Raw genomic sequence first — 15,988 nt, forward strand, 5'->3', positions numbered from 1 at the left:
CATTGGAAAACATATCTCTGGGAAGGAACTGACTGGAATGGTCAGTAGATGATGGCAAAGAGAAGATTTCAGCCTTTTTCAGTATAATCTGTCCTGGTCTACAGCTTAAGTTCAGGGATAATAAGAACAGGGTCAAGGCACATTTGTTCCAACAAACAGGATTTTACTCATCTCACATATTCTAGGGTGAATAAAGATGTTTCTTCAGCATAATATAAGAATCTCAAAACAGTGAAAGCAAATACCTGCTCAAAAATAAAGAATTTTCATGACTAGAATGGATGTTCCAATCTTCAGAATTGAGTCTGTGCTACTCTCCATTTGTGTGCCATGAACAAATTCCACAACCAAGAAACCTGAATGGAAGTTTCCAAATGTGACATGAGACATACTGAAAAGTGCTGAAAAATTCCTGTATTCACACAGAACCTGTGAGTAACATTAGAATCTCAAATGCTACAGCACTGGGTAAGACTGTAGCTCAGGCAGCCAGGTAAATACAAAGGTGAGGTGGAAAGGCAACAATACATGCCAGTTTCTCAAATAAAAATTGTGAGATAGCATTTAATCACAAAATACTATTCTGAAAAATTCAAAGGATATAAGAAAGTGAATAATCAAAAAGGCCTAAATTCTCAGTCAGAATGGTAAGTAAAAATATGAGACATAATATTAATGCCCAGACACAGTATGGTTACAAAGACTGAGTCTCTCTTTGCAAAAAAAAAAAAAAAAAAAAATTAAAAAAAAATTTAAATATTTGTTGCCTTCTAAATTTCATTAAATGAAATTACATTAATGGAATGGACTTCTGATAGAAAAATCAAATACAACAGAGAGAAGGAAAATAGGTTGCATCTTCTTTTAGTTACCAGGAAAATAGCTGTAGAAAACACTTTCTTTGTAGTAGTGTTCCAAAAAAGGTCCAAAATTATTTTGACTTAACACATTAAGACATAAGAATTCACTCCAGACTTCAACAAATTAAGCCTTAGAAACTTTATGATCTGTCAAACCTCAATAGATAGAATAATCTTTTTTCTGAAACAGCAGCATATATTGCAATGAAAAAGAGTGACCAAAATGATTTTACCAAGATAATTGGAATTAAAAAAAAAAAAAAAAGGGAGAGAGAGAAATAATAAGTTGCATTTAATTATATGGTAAGGAGGTAAATAATGGAAGAAAACAGCAATTTAGGAAAATGGGCTTCATATCTCTCCTTTAACTTGGTCTGAGTCATCTATTTATTTTCTGGACATTTGGGTTTTTACTCAGTTTGTTTTTATTTTGGAAGAAAGTCTGGAGCTTAGAAGAAAAATTCTCTTTCTTAGATGCCACTCTATATGGCTTCCAACAAAAAGCAAATAAAAGATAAGTATTAAATTAACTATATGCATAACTGTTTCTGAATTTTCTAAGCAAAAGTGATTTTTAAGAAGAAATGGGAAACATGATGAGGATGGTACTGAGCAGATATAGCAGGCTTTTTCAAAGGTGATGAAATGATTTGAAGAAGGTGAGCTTTTTCATGTCCAAAGAGAAATGCCAGTGATTTGCAAATTTCATGGGTAATCACAAAGAAGAGAACAGTAGTAGTAAGTCATTTTTATTGATTACTTTGGATAATCCTAATATCAAAACCCAGCAATATTTTTTAAGTCTTGAACAAAATATCTGTATCCATAAAAGAAAATTAGATAGAAGAAAGAGCAGAGGTCTCTAAACACCAATTGTGTTAGGACAGCCAGGGATTATGCCTTCATCAGTGGAAAATGTGGGTATCCAGAACACCACAAGACAGATAAATTAAACCTCTGCAAAAATTCTGAAAGACATTTTTAATATTCACTGACTACAAATGGTCAGCAGTTCATTTCTAGGAGTGATACATCAAAGAAAACTCCTGACATGTAAGGTCCTCAAAGGCTGTGCTTAAAACCATACTAAAAAACAAGTCTACATGCCTGAACTCTCTCTGTTCTCAGCTGTGGCCAGCTTAAAACAAGGAATACAAAATGGAAACTCTCAATTTATTTAATACAATATAATATGCAGATTCCTTAAAAAGAACCCAGAACAACCACAATAAAAATAATTTAAAAAAACAAGCCTAAAAAATAAACAATTGCAACCAAAATTGTTTGACAATGTCCACTTAAACTTTCACATACATATTGTAAGTTTCTTTACTTCCCACTGAAATTAGCAGGAAATTCCCCAATGAAATTAGAAGGAAATTTGTGGATTTATGTGTGCAATACTTCAATATACGTGTATATTATATTCCAGTATAATTATTGGAATGATGAAAAACTTTATAGGGGAAATGTTAATCTGTTTTAAGTCAATATAACAGAAAGTGTTCAGTTATTATTAACTCATGAAGCTGGAGAAAAAAAAAAATAGCAAAACACACAATCAGAAAAACCACCACTACTGAGTAACGTAGTAAGATTTTCCCTACTGCATATAGAATTAATAATACATGTGAACCCTTAATTTTTAATTTAGATATCCACCCACATATCCCCCCATAGAGAGAGAGTACAAACAGGTGCACATGACAGAGAATAAATGGAAATTTATGAATATACTACTCTTTATATAGATGTTCATTATTCCACTATGCATACATAGAAATCTTTGATCTCTGAATGTTCAAGCTATGGTCTTCAAGGAGGAAACAAGAATGGGAAGCACTTCATGAAAAGCTCGTGCTAGAATTGTGAACCAAGCTTGGGTGAAAAATGATACTGTATACATTGCTCAGAATCAAGGTCAAAAGTGAATTAGGAATCCAGGCCCTGAGTAATGAGGGCTTAGCACTTCAGCAGAAATGACATGCCCAGTTTCCAGCTCAGGGGTGCCAGCTGACCTGCCAGCCCAGCATTCCAGATCTGAAAGGGGGAAATCTGCTCTCCTCGCTGCAGACAAGATGGGTGCTACTGATTATTGCTCCTCCAGGCTCATGATGAAGGACAGTAGGAGAGTTGTCTGGAAGCCAACTCTCAGCATAGAATGCAGGCAGCCCAGGCTGTAAATCTGTCTCACAAAAGTAACATAGGCAATATTCAAAAAGAAAAGTCTTTTACTTACAGGGGGTAGAATGGGAGAGAAGCAGAACTCTTCATTCTGGGCTGTGAAAAGCTTCAATACTTGATTGTACTGTAGGATACTCCAAAGAAAAAGGCCAGTAAAACAATCCTTCAGCTCATAGAATAACTAAGATGAATATACTGATGTTATCCAAGAGGCCCTAGAGTCTAATGTTGTTGATTAAATTAGACACCTGTTCATTTCTGACCTCTTCTGTCTTATGAGAACACATGTCAGCAAAGTCTTTACATACTCAAATTAACTCTAAATATCTGCAGCATTCTTTTCTTTTTCAATTACAATTTTCTCACTTCCAAATCATTACAAATTAAGACACAGGAGTGCCTGGCTGTACAAAAAAATGGAAATACTGGACCACAAAGTCAAAAAAATATGTCGTTTATCCTGTAATGTTGGTAATCTGTGTTCAGACCACAAAAAAAGCTAAAAACATACCTAAGGTATATTGCTGTGTGAGGCACCCATGTTCCCACACTGTACACAAGACATGACACTGGCTGAAGCACTATTATTAAAGAGAGATTAAAACAGCTGTACATTATGCTGAAGCACTCACTCTTCCCTTTACAAACAGACGGTCCTGGATTACAAGCAGCACTTGACCATTTAAATCACTACAACAACCAGATTTAACCAGCTGGGCCATATTCTCTTAGGCAATGCCTGTTGACCTCCTCAGTCACAGCTGCTCAGATGAAATTCTCATTAGACAACTTATTTTCAGGAGCCAAAGGACTCTGATTAAATATATCTATTGAGACATGATAAAGTCTTCCAGTATATATTTCTTTTCCAGAGTTATGAGGTACAACACAGACCACAAGGAGTATACACAAGCTTACCAGACACCTAATATCTGAGTGTTTAGCACAAAGTATTTAAGTATTTGGCCTCAACAACCTGTATTTCTCAAATTCAGATGACAGAGATGGACAAGAAAGTTCCTATGTAACAATGTTAAAAGAGACTTTTTGCTGTGTTGGTGTGGGGATTAGATCTGATGACTGGAATTCTCGAGTTCTTTCCTCCACATTTAACTGTACAATTAACTTGACATATGACTGCATGTTAGCCCAAATCCCACAGCTACATCAGTGTCAAGGAGGTCATCCCTATAAATGAGGCTAACATGAACTATTACACTCTTTTCAAGGAGATATGCAGGACTTAAAGCCCCACACCACGGTATACTGTAGAAACATATCTTTTCCCCACTTCATTCCTTACACCAATTATATTATTTTCTCTATTTCTTAAAAAATTAGGTACTTTTCAGTTTAGGTAAGTGATTTGTGACAGGGCAGGACTAAGTACACAAAGAGCTCCTCAATTGCATTAGTTGTCTACCATTTTAAGAAAAGAACTTCATGGAAACATATTTTAAAGAATGGATGTTAAAGAGCATCATGTATGGTATGTGTGTGATCAGGCTACTAATTAGGTGGTTCAAAAGGCACTGTAAGATGACAAAACAATTTCATAATCTCAGACCTCATTGCTCCAACTGACTGCACAGAGCTAAAACAAAGTTCAATGCTAAAATAGAAATTATTTTTAAAACTTTTTATTTTAATTAAACAAGTATGGAGGATACTTCTTTTTAATTCAGAGAAACCTCTGAATACTGAATTAGGTATTCAGGTACGTTCTAGGAATTGTGATATTCCTGGCCTACCCTACACAGAAGTTTAGAAACATTTAACTTCCTACGTACAACACCCTGAAGAATTTCCAATCTTTCTATTAATTATTTTTCTGCGTTATTTTATATGGCACCAGCCAGATGTTCATTAAACATAAGTAACATTTTTTTCCTTCAGAAAATGGTGGATGAATGGAAAAGAACTTAATGCAGAACCATAAAATCATCACAGAACAGCCTGGGTTGGAAGAGATCTGAAAGATCACCTAATTCCAGCCCCACTGCTGTAGGCAGAGACACTTTTCATGAGACCAGCTTGCTCAGAGCTCCATCAAAACTGACTTTAAACACTTGCAGGGAGGGGTGTCCACAACTTCTCTGGGCAACCTGTGCCAGAGCCTCACCACCCTCACAGCAAAGATTTGTCTCCAAATATCTAATCTAAACCTAACCTACACACAGAGACACAGTCCAATACCTTTGAACTTACAGGCAGACTTTAGAATAACTTTCCATTATAATGTGGTCCATAAAAGGCAGGATTGTTTTATAGATCAAAAATGACCTTTATTTCAGCTGATGAGAACACATAGTGTGGAAGGCTCTGACTCAGAGAGAGGGATCTCTCTGCTCTGCACTCTTCAAACTACCAGTATATACTAATACAGCAGAAAATTCTTGAGAACCCATACAAAAATAAGCTGTGAAATGCTTGAATCCCTACAGATAGATGCCATGTTTAAACTTTCTGATGCACATTTTTATTAGCACACCATCCAGTACACTCCTGGAAAAGGCTTAGCTGTGGTGTCAATATAATCAACAGTAACTTGAGCACTCCCGCAGCAAAGTACGAGCCAAGACCTTTGATTAGCATGGGGTGTCGAACGACTGCTTCTGACTGCAGAAAACAACTTTGCCAAAGTAATATTTAAAATAGTTTTCCTAGCCTAGCCACCAAATCTAAGAAAGCAATTTTTAAAAGAGTGATCTTTACAGCTGAAAACAGACAGATGGTAGTAAAGAATCTGGGACATTCTCTCTTTAGAGATGTTTCACCAGCTTCAGAAAGGACACCTATAGAACACATTGGCATTTAACAATTATGCCAAGAAATTTGGAAGCCTATTTCCATCACTACATGATTTTATCCCATATTTAAACATGTTATTGTATCAGCTTCAATTTTAATATTGAAATCTGCATTGCTACATGAGGCCAAGGGAACTTAAGGTGCAGTCTTTGAAGGGCACTGTGACCATACCATGAAACAGAGGAGTCAAAATAATTCTGAACTCATTCATATTTCAAAGAGAAAAAAGAATCACAAAGTTCTGCTGCCTTTTGGCTCTGCTACATCATAAATATTCTTCCTGGGTTATTTTCAATGCCACAAAACAGAACTGGTAAAATATCTAAGAGAATCCACACAGATGCCTCCACACCTGTTTTTCTATTTCAGAGCCTCCTGCTCTCACAACTTCCCTGATTCAAACTCATGTATGAGCTCACAGACTAAAAGGTATTGTTGCAGAACCAAGTGAGATTTCATTCTACTTACCAAGGGGAGAAATTTTCATGGTTGGCCCTGACTGTGTGCACACATACACTGATAAATTCATTCTCCAATTGTTTGTTTCCTACCGTGGCCAAAATCTTCACAAAATCAATGAAAGTATCTGAATAAGGACTGGCTACATAAACTGCCTTAGAACTCAAAGATATGTCCTCATTTTTATCTCTGTTTTAATACTTGTAACAATATCTGAGGAGACTGTTTAAAAAAAAAATTTCTTCCTCTGTAATTCTACCTATATAGGTCAGAACTATGTACTTGTACACTTAAAACTGTTTCCCATTCTCCTAGTTACAGATGCTGGGTTATTAAAATGGTAAAAGATGACTATTTCTATGGCAAAACAAACCAGCTCGTGTTTTATTCATTCCTATTGTTAAAAATAAACATTTATCTTCTAAAAGAAAAAGAACAAATGCAACTGAAGAATTTCCCTCACAACCCCACAGCCGGTTAAGAATTCATCATAACCTTTCGAGTAAGAGCTGAGTTTTCACCAAATCCAACATTCTTGCTTTGACTCACAACCAAGACAATTTTAAAAGTTTTTAAAAACTGGCATTTTGTCTAAAATCCCTAATGGATCTCAAACTACCATTGCCATGGAAACCTGTGAATAACTTTATTCTAGCCTTTGCCAACTGCGCAGTTTTACGGCCCTCAATACCCAACACATCCTTTGCACCGTAAAAATTATGGGATTGGTGGGGTGGGGAAATTGCATCAGTCTTATCCAGAGCATACCTTCTTGCTCAGTCCTGGTCATTTCTTCTAGTTTCTTCTGCTTCAGTGTGTCCACCACATCTGCTAGGCTTCCCTTGCGGCGCTCCGGCGTTCCAAAATTAACACTGGTCATTAGCTCGCTGCGGTCGCGACCTCCTTCGTCGGGCTTGCTTGGTGAGGTAGAGGTATTTCGGAAGGAATATAGGGAACATAACTTATTACTCTCTGACTCCTGCAAAGAGACAAAACAATGTCAGAATGGGGGCTCTTCTCTCATGGCAGAAGGGTCTCAGGCAGGTAAAAGCTGAGAGCATTAGCTGTAGTATTAACCAGCCTACGTGTCTCCTTCAGTTTGTAAATTGAGCATCATGATTTGAATTTCTTCATTTCACTGGTTTACACAGGCACTTTTGGCCTCAAGTCCAGTTCTCTCCATATTTCTAACACTCATACCTCATGCCTGAGATAATCTTCATCAAGTATTTCCCTGGTCAGGAACAAGCCACTTCAACACTTTTTAACAATGGATGTATTAAGCTTTTACAGTACTCTTTAGTTCCTCAAATCAGGACAATATATGAAGCAATAAGGAAGAAAGTACAGGCAAGGACAAATTATTCCTGGATAAATCCTCATCTAATGGAAAACAGCATAACTTTAAAACTAGAGAAAGTGTTAGGCCAACAATGACCGAGGAGGAAGGAATCTACTTCACAGTTAAATAAGGTTAATGGTATGTGTGTAATAATGCACATTCACTGCTCTTTAAATTAAATTTAAATTTTTCTTAAAGAATGAAGGTTACAGTGCTTCTAATAAACAAAAGGAGATCTTATTTTCAAGCCAACATAGGCAAGAATAAGCAAGGAAATGCAGTTATGGCAAAACAGGTCATGTACCAAGACCACATGTATCAGGTGTTATACAGTCAAAAATTCAGAAGTAAAAAGGGTTAATCTCCTTTGTCAATAGATAATGCTTATTAAAAAAAAAAAAAAAATTAAAAAAAATTAAAAATGCACAAAAAGCAATGAGTAATGGCAGTTATCCTCAATTTTGTGATATCACCCAACAGTGAACCCCTTCCTGAACTTCTCTGGCTCAGACTTGTCATTCTCCCAGTCATACTTGCAACATTCACTGCATCTCTGCTTTCACAATTTCAGCTAAAAAGAGAAGTTGTTCTCGGATTTGTCCTCAAAAACTGAACCACAAGAATTTCTCACACACTTCATTTTCCAAAATTACTCTTCTATTTCAATTTTTAATAATGCCAGGCTAGAAGTGTTAAAGATTTTGGGAAAAAAAACTACTGATTTTTTTTTTTATTCTTTATGGTATGCCTAGAAACGTTAATGTGTATATTAGGTTCCATGAAAAATACTTTGTTTAAAATTTAAGAGCAATTAGTGTGGCAATACATTTCAATAATAAGACACTAATTAATAGCCTTGTCAAAAAACATTCTTGCAATGCAGAATAATATTCCTGCTACTTTATGAGCTGGAAATACCCATCTTCAGAGCAATGAAGAAACTTGTGTCCTGCAGAAAGGCTCGAAAGCATTAACCATCAGCAACAGCACGAGACACAAATCTTTGCTTCAGTCTGGAACAGATTGAGAAGTAGCTGTGCAACGTAAGAGGAGGAGCAAGAGCAACAATGAGCGAGCAGGGTGACTCGGGGCTGGGGACAGGAGGAGGTGGTGACAGATCCTCTTCAAGCACAGCAGCCTGTGATCAGCACAGCTCTGTTACCAGCCCTGGAGAGGGAGGCAGACTGTGCTAGGGATGTTGCAAATGTATTTATTCACTAAGACAGGAAATGAGAAGGCTCTACATCTCATCCCACTGGTAGCAGCACCTCATCAACGCAGTAGGAGCAGCAGAGGTTTTGCAGGCACAAATAGAAAGAGAGAGGTGACAGGGAATAAAAAATTTATCTTCCTATTTTCAACAAATAAACATTAACAAATTTTTCACTCCGTCAGTTTGTATGCACTGAAGAATTGAACATCATAGACAACAATATCTTAGACCAGGTACAGAGATGAACTTATTTAGCTGCCTTTAAAATCAAAAGCTTTGATATATTTAACTCTTTCTAACAGCAACTACTTTGTATATTTCTTAAAACTTGGTGTTACAATGGAGATGAAAAGTGCATCTTTAACATTTTTCAGATGTAAAGCCTGAATTTCTATAATCCCTTTCCACAATGAAGAATTAGAAAACTACATGCTTCTCCACTTTTGTCTTTGAAGACAGAACAAGGGCAATTTATTAATTTCAAAGGTATTTTTTCCTCAAGAGAGCAACATCTTCCCACAGTACATGAAGCACATCCATCAGGCTCAATGCAGGGGTTTTCATGCTCTCAGCAAGGAACACTAAATCCATTGTCTAGGTCGGAAACAAGAAGATAAGACAAGTCTGTGGAGTAAGTAGGAATAATGGAATGTTCTTCCTCCTGATAACCTCTGCTGTTCCATGGATGCATACATGGTCCAGCACAATGTTTCTTTGCTGAATGAAAGACTCCCCTAGTCCTGCCTCATCAGGCAGCACATTCACCTCCTTTTCCTTGCCCAAAAGACTGGAGTATCCACAATGGAGATAAGTTTAAACTCCACACAAGTGCTGCAGACTTATGGAAGGGAGGCAGAATGACCACAAGTATGAGGTTTGTCCAATCAATAAACTATTTTATCCTGCCATTTTTGTGGATAATTAAAATGTAAAAGAAAAACAAAACAGAAAATGCATTTGTAATATTTCTGGTTCTGTTTAGGACTACAGCAGGTTTTATTGACCTCACATAAATGGTTAACTAGACAGATCAAAACACAAGGGGACAAAGGAAGTATTCCTGTAATTTTTTTCTCTAGAAAGTTGACTCAACTGAGTTTGAAGGGAAGTTGCTACAGCAGCATTCAGCTTGTTGAAAATGAAGTAAATGGTGGTGCAAATTTATGAAGTATTTTCATTTTCATGATGGACCTTACAACCTTTTGCAGACCACTGGTTGTGGCATGTCAGGCTTGTCCCAGCACAAGTGAAACTGTCACATACATCAGATGCTGGCTATCAAAAATTAATTTGCATTGAAATTCACAAGCAGCACACAGAGACCCTTCTAATACATCCAGGTATCCTCTGGAAAGACTAGGGAATCATGTATGTTGTCTGAAACAAGAGGTATATCACCTCTGCAAATTGCTGGTTGGTCGTCTTGTTCTAATCCATGAAACACTTTTCCTAGAAAGTCTGGAGTTCAGATGGAAAAGGTCAACCATGCTTCCTAAATTAGAACAAGCCCATGAGAACCTGGTCCTTTTGAATATGAATATGGAACAATTCAATAAAGACACATCTCTTATCCTTAGTAAGGCTTTCCTCTTTGCCCGTGTCACATAAAAATACTTTAAGTTGCAAAGGTATTTAATTGCAGAGATGACTAAGCCAGAAAATCTTACTTCTCAACACCTGAAGAGAGAAACTCAGTCTTGAACCACTATTTCAGCTGCTTACTATTCAGCAGGGCAAAATTAGGTCTATTTTTGAAATGTTGGGGTTTCAGATCAAGGTAAATAAATGGCACTTTTCCTAAATTTTCTTGCCAGCTCATTAGCACAGACCAAATTTCATTATTGACTATTCAACCCACTGTGGTTAGTGTTCTGACAAAATTCTATTATTATAACAGCTTAAATACCTTTATATAGACACTAAAGCTTAAGGATTAAGTTCCAAAAGTGTACAAAATAGAGAAAAATAAATGCACAAAAGACAGAAAACTCAAAAGTAGGAAAGCATGGACACTAAAATACTATGGATGACTCATTCAGGGACAGATATCTCCTGCATTAAATCATACTTTACTTTTACTAAAACCTCCACCTTTCTCATATGTCAATTGGAAAACAACATGAAGAGTTCCAGCACAATATGGGAAAAGCTTTTCTAGGTCTACCCTTGGCCTCTTCCATGTTAGAGGGACAGTTTACTTTATCCAATATCAAATTTTCTTGGAATATATGTCCAACAACAGTTTCCTTAGTCTTATCAGCTTTCCAGGCTGCCTGGTATAAACAAGTGACCTGTTGGCCATTTCTTTTAGAGTTGCTGTGAATGGCCCAAGCACAGCTTTGGTAATGGCAGGAACAAATCTGAATAATTACAAACAACTTGGTAAAAATAAAGACAGAGACCTTGTGACTACACACATGGTATTTTCTTCACATACCACAATAATTCCTTTAAAACTGTTTCATCAGATAATACGTAAAGATAGTTCAGTAGACCTCTTACTCTGAGAAAATTATTTTATAGCAAGTACATTCACTAAATTTCATAAGTTACATGGGCTATATTCTTCAAAAAAATAGCCAGTGGTTTCTGTACCAAGAAAAGAAAATCCATAGAGTTTCTTAGATGTTTCTATTGAAAAGGGATTGAGCAAATAATAATAATTTCCTTGTTAGTGTAAAAAAAATATTTTCTTGTGTATTTAGATCCTAACAGTTTAAGTGACAGAAATAAAGGCATTGATAGCTGACCCATTATTTTTCGTATTTGGAAGTTAATATTTATAGCAATACCTGCAAGCTGGACCATGAGCCAACTTGGTCACCGTTTATGAGGTCTTTTCACTCCCAGAACAGAGCAAACAGACACAAAATTGCAGTTCTATTGGTGGAAGATTACAGGCTAAAAAGAAAAATCAGTATTCTTGCTCCGTCCTCCAAATAGCCAAAGTACAAAATATGTGGGGGGTGTATTTGGGGCTTGAGATGCAACATCTCAGTTTGGGGACACCACAGCCATGAGTGGACATCTGGCTTGGGACAGAGCTCTGTTTGGTATCCTCCTAAGGGTTAAGGACAGACCAACAGCCTGGTGAGCTGGATTCTCCTGTCAGGAGTCTCAAACGGGGGGAAGTGCACAGGGCTGCAGATTTTAATGGCAGTATTTATGTTTCACATAGGGAGGATGGACCCTCTGGAGCTCTCTGAAGGTGAGAAAAGAGGAAACCTTGCAAAATGAAACCGAGGGCTGTACGAAATCAGGGTCACAGTGTTAGTTAGCAATTTAATAATAACTGTGATCAACTTTGATTGAAAGTTGACGACTGCAATCCCACTTAATAGCCAGAGAGAAAACTGTTTCTGTAAGAGTTCAACTGAAATCACAGAATGAATGGCCAAGAAGTAGAAAGCAAATATTACTAACATAAAATGTGTTAGCTGAATTGCTTATTTCCATGTGGATGAGGCTTTTCTGTTATAAAGGGATATTTATCTGTCTCTGCATTGAATGGGACACATGTAAACACCCCAGGAAAGTTGGATATCCAGAGTGGTTTTGATTCCAAGTACTAGAGGCATGCTGGCACTTGGAACTAGTCTGGAGTTAACATATAATGAAAGCAAATGTTTACAAAATCATTTCCAATCACTACATTAAATATGGTTTCCCATTTTGAGGAATTTAATTAAATAGAATTAAAATAAATTAAAAATCTAAGTGATCATTTCCAATTCTCATCTGATTAAGAAAAAAACACAAAAGTTTTATTAAGAAAGATTTATTTAAATCCAAGGCTTGAGAATGACTGCTATGAGCTATTGAGAGAACATCATTTGTTAAGTCTCAGCAAATTATGCTAGTGGGAGGGCAAATGGCAAGTAATGGAATAAAGCTTCAAGTCTTTAACTCAGCATTTGATCTGATAAAACTTATACTGATTTCACTGCCAAAGTATAGGCTGAATACAATCTATAAAGGGCTTGTATTCCATCTTTTATACACATCTAAAAGCTTCAGGAAGAAACAACACAACAGTATGCTCTAAGCCAAGAATATGCTAAATTGAGAGCTAAAAAAAAAAAAAAAAATTAGAAAGAAAATGACTTTAGATCAAAGGTTTAAAAATGAGATGTCATAATAATCAGGCATACATAATCCAAGTATGGTCTTATGAAGAGGCCACTGCAAAACCAGCTGTCTGTTTGGAAGGAATGGGCAGGGACTTTTTGTCTCATGCAAAATATGACACTTAATTGCAGCAATCCCTTCCTACTCAGATGTTGGAGCAAACCAGCTTTGGGTATATAGATTTCAGAAGGTTACCATTTTTCAGCTTTGTGATTCAAACCTTTCTCTGTACAAATGAGCAGGGATTTGAAACACACTGACAGGAACTTTGCTCCACTCCACAGTAGAAAATCACCTCAAAATTTGGAAATACAATGACAAATCACTTCTATATGGCAATCAACTCACCCACAAATGATACTCATAAACTCGTGTGCTTTTGTAAGAGTTAGATGCTGAGGATTTCCTTAATTATCCAAATACCATATGTCCTAACTCCCAGTGTTTATGTTTGGTAATAAATCACAACAATATTGAGACTTTATGCCCTGCACTTTGGTTAAATGCTCTTATTAAGGAAAAAGTAATGGACAGCCATTTACAAAATTATTATTTAGACTTACATTTTCATCTAAACTGAAACTGAAGAAGCATTGTGATCAGTCCCAGCTGATCAGCACTGTTTACCTCTTGGGTAAATAAAGACACATATTTTGTGATGCATGCTTGTCAGAAGCTGCCAAATAAAACAAGGATTGTGTGGCTTGGATATTCCAGACCACTTTGTATATATCCAACTTCCCCCTGTTAAGTCATCTTAATTGTCCAACTTATAAGTAAGTCCATTGTAAATATAAAATTAAATTTGTCTTTATGTTTTTAGCAATATCGAAGGGAGATGAAAATCCTCCTCTGTATATAGTTACATGACATGTATTACATGCTTTATGTCCCCCTTTTAGCATTTGCAGAGGAAAGCATGCAGGAAACCAGACTGCTGCATAGAGTACTTGTATTTCTTTAAGGTAAACACTGATGAAACATTTGGAAGATTGAAATAAAAACAAGAAATTTATGAGACATAAAGGTATCACATAAAATTGCTGTGAATTACAATAACATTGGCTGAATCCCAGAACAGATAATCCTTATAAACATGCAGGAATGTTGTAAACTGTATATGAATGTCAGTGATACAGTACATTAGGAGATTCATATTACACTTGGTGCTGTGTAACTCTCAGTCCCTGGGTTTTTCATGGCCTCAAAGATTAAAATAAATATATGTAGTATCTTTCCTTCCTCCATGAAGATATTTTATGTACACAGTTTTATTATGCTGAACAAAGATACCAAAGTCTGTTTTTTCTTGAGCTGTCAAAGTACAAAAGAAATGCAAAAAGTCCTTGCACAGATGTAGTAAAGTGCTGGATTTTATCTTTTGGCAGGTGCTCAATATGCAGCCCACATAATCACATGTTAATGACTGGAGTGTGTTAATCAGCATGCATACCTGATTCCTTCTTGCCCAAGGAAAAAAAAAATTAACAATTTAGAACGTGTTAATGCTTCTACTTTTGAAAAAATTCATGTCAATATACAGAAGTGAATTAAAAAGTTTTCAGAAATTGCTTCATAAAAGCAGGAAATGTTAAAATAGGAGAAAGGAATAAAATTACTACAGATTTAGATGAACATAAACCACAAGGCTTTTGCAAGGAACTCAGGTGATGATTAATTCTGTTTAAACACAGTTCACTCTAGAATATAGGGAAAGGTTTAAAATAGACCATGCATTTGGAAAAGAAAAATTATACAATGTCAAAATGAAAATAAAACAAATATAACAGGCATGCCAACAAGAACAATTATTTGATTCTTCTTCAAATAAAGTTCAATTTTGTATTTCACCACCTCCATTAAATACATTATCCTGCACACTTCCAGGGAATTGTTTTATTGTTTTTAATTTGAAATGTTAACATCTTTTTATGCTAAAGCTAGTAAAACTAAGTCCTTGATATTTCAAACCTTTAGACACGTGCTTAACGTTATAGTTGTTGGTAGTCCTAATAAAGTAAAGTTAAGCACATACCTGAATGCCTTCTGAATCAAAACAACATGCTTGAAAAAGAATTAATTTTATCTTTTCTGCAATATATTTTTCATAGATGTTTATTTTATGGAAATATAAAATATCACATCCTCAGCTTTTTCATACCCTTTAATTTCAGCCAAAACTTCGTGCCCATGCAATTATATATGTAGGTATTTATCTCTTTACTTAGATAAAAATTCTAATGCACTACCTGGCATGCAGAAATAATATCACAAGCAGAGTAGAATTGCTTTCAATGATCACAAAACTCAGATTTGTACATGTAAATAACAGCTGCATGAGCAATTTAGCAGAAACAGAATTGCCAGAGTTTAGGGCATTTATGTTTGATGCATTTTATATGTTCATACTCAGCCCATAAAGGAACCAAAAATAAAATTTCAAAACATGTAATTGTATCTATAACTTCGGAGAATTTGAAGCCATGAATTTATATAACAACAAATTCACAGCGTTTAGCATGTGTAAATGTTTTTCAATGATCTTCCCTAAACACCTGAGTTTATTTTCCTTAAAGGGAAGAATCTTCAACACAAGAAGTTAATAACATGGAGCAGGAGGTGGGGGGGAACAACAGAATTGTGCCTGTTTTATTTAGAGACAGAAGCACCAAAATATTAAGACCTTTAGGATATCACCTATTTCTGTCTGATGACAGTAGCTTTGCTAAAGCTATATGAAGTAAAATCTGATACTTGGTGATTTAAAATTATTTTAGAGGAGCAAATGCATGTGGTATGAAGAGATCCTCAATTTCTCTGCTGCTAATACAAATCTGCTCTCAGTATTGCTGAGATGTACATGCAGCCACAGTGGAAAGGTAGGAAGCCTTGGCAAGAAGTCAACAAAAGATAGAGTCTTGACGTAATTATGAAATATATGTCAGTGCTGCCATTTGAGATAAAATCCAACGAGATATAATTAGTTTCCAA

General features: G+C 35.9%; 1 protein-coding gene across 8 annotated transcripts in view; it reads right to left on the reverse strand.

Annotated features, from left to right (window-relative positions):
- The window catches only part of SOX6 (SRY-box transcription factor 6), a 360,677-nt gene that overhangs the window by 202,916 nt on the left and 141,773 nt on the right, over positions 1–15,988 (reverse strand). For all 8 annotated transcript variants that reach the window (XM_056492466.1, XM_056492469.1, XM_056492463.1 and 5 more), the window contains one exon: positions 7,083–7,293. In XM_056492466.1, the coding sequence (XP_056348441.1) occupies positions 7,083–7,293 (211 nt within the window). The remainder of the gene's footprint in view (positions 1–7,082; positions 7,294–15,988) is intronic.

Source organism: Oenanthe melanoleuca, chromosome 5 (assembly GCF_029582105.1).
Source record: "Oenanthe melanoleuca isolate GR-GAL-2019-014 chromosome 5, OMel1.0, whole genome shotgun sequence".
Taxonomy (NCBI): domain Eukaryota; kingdom Metazoa; phylum Chordata; class Aves; order Passeriformes; family Muscicapidae; genus Oenanthe; species Oenanthe melanoleuca.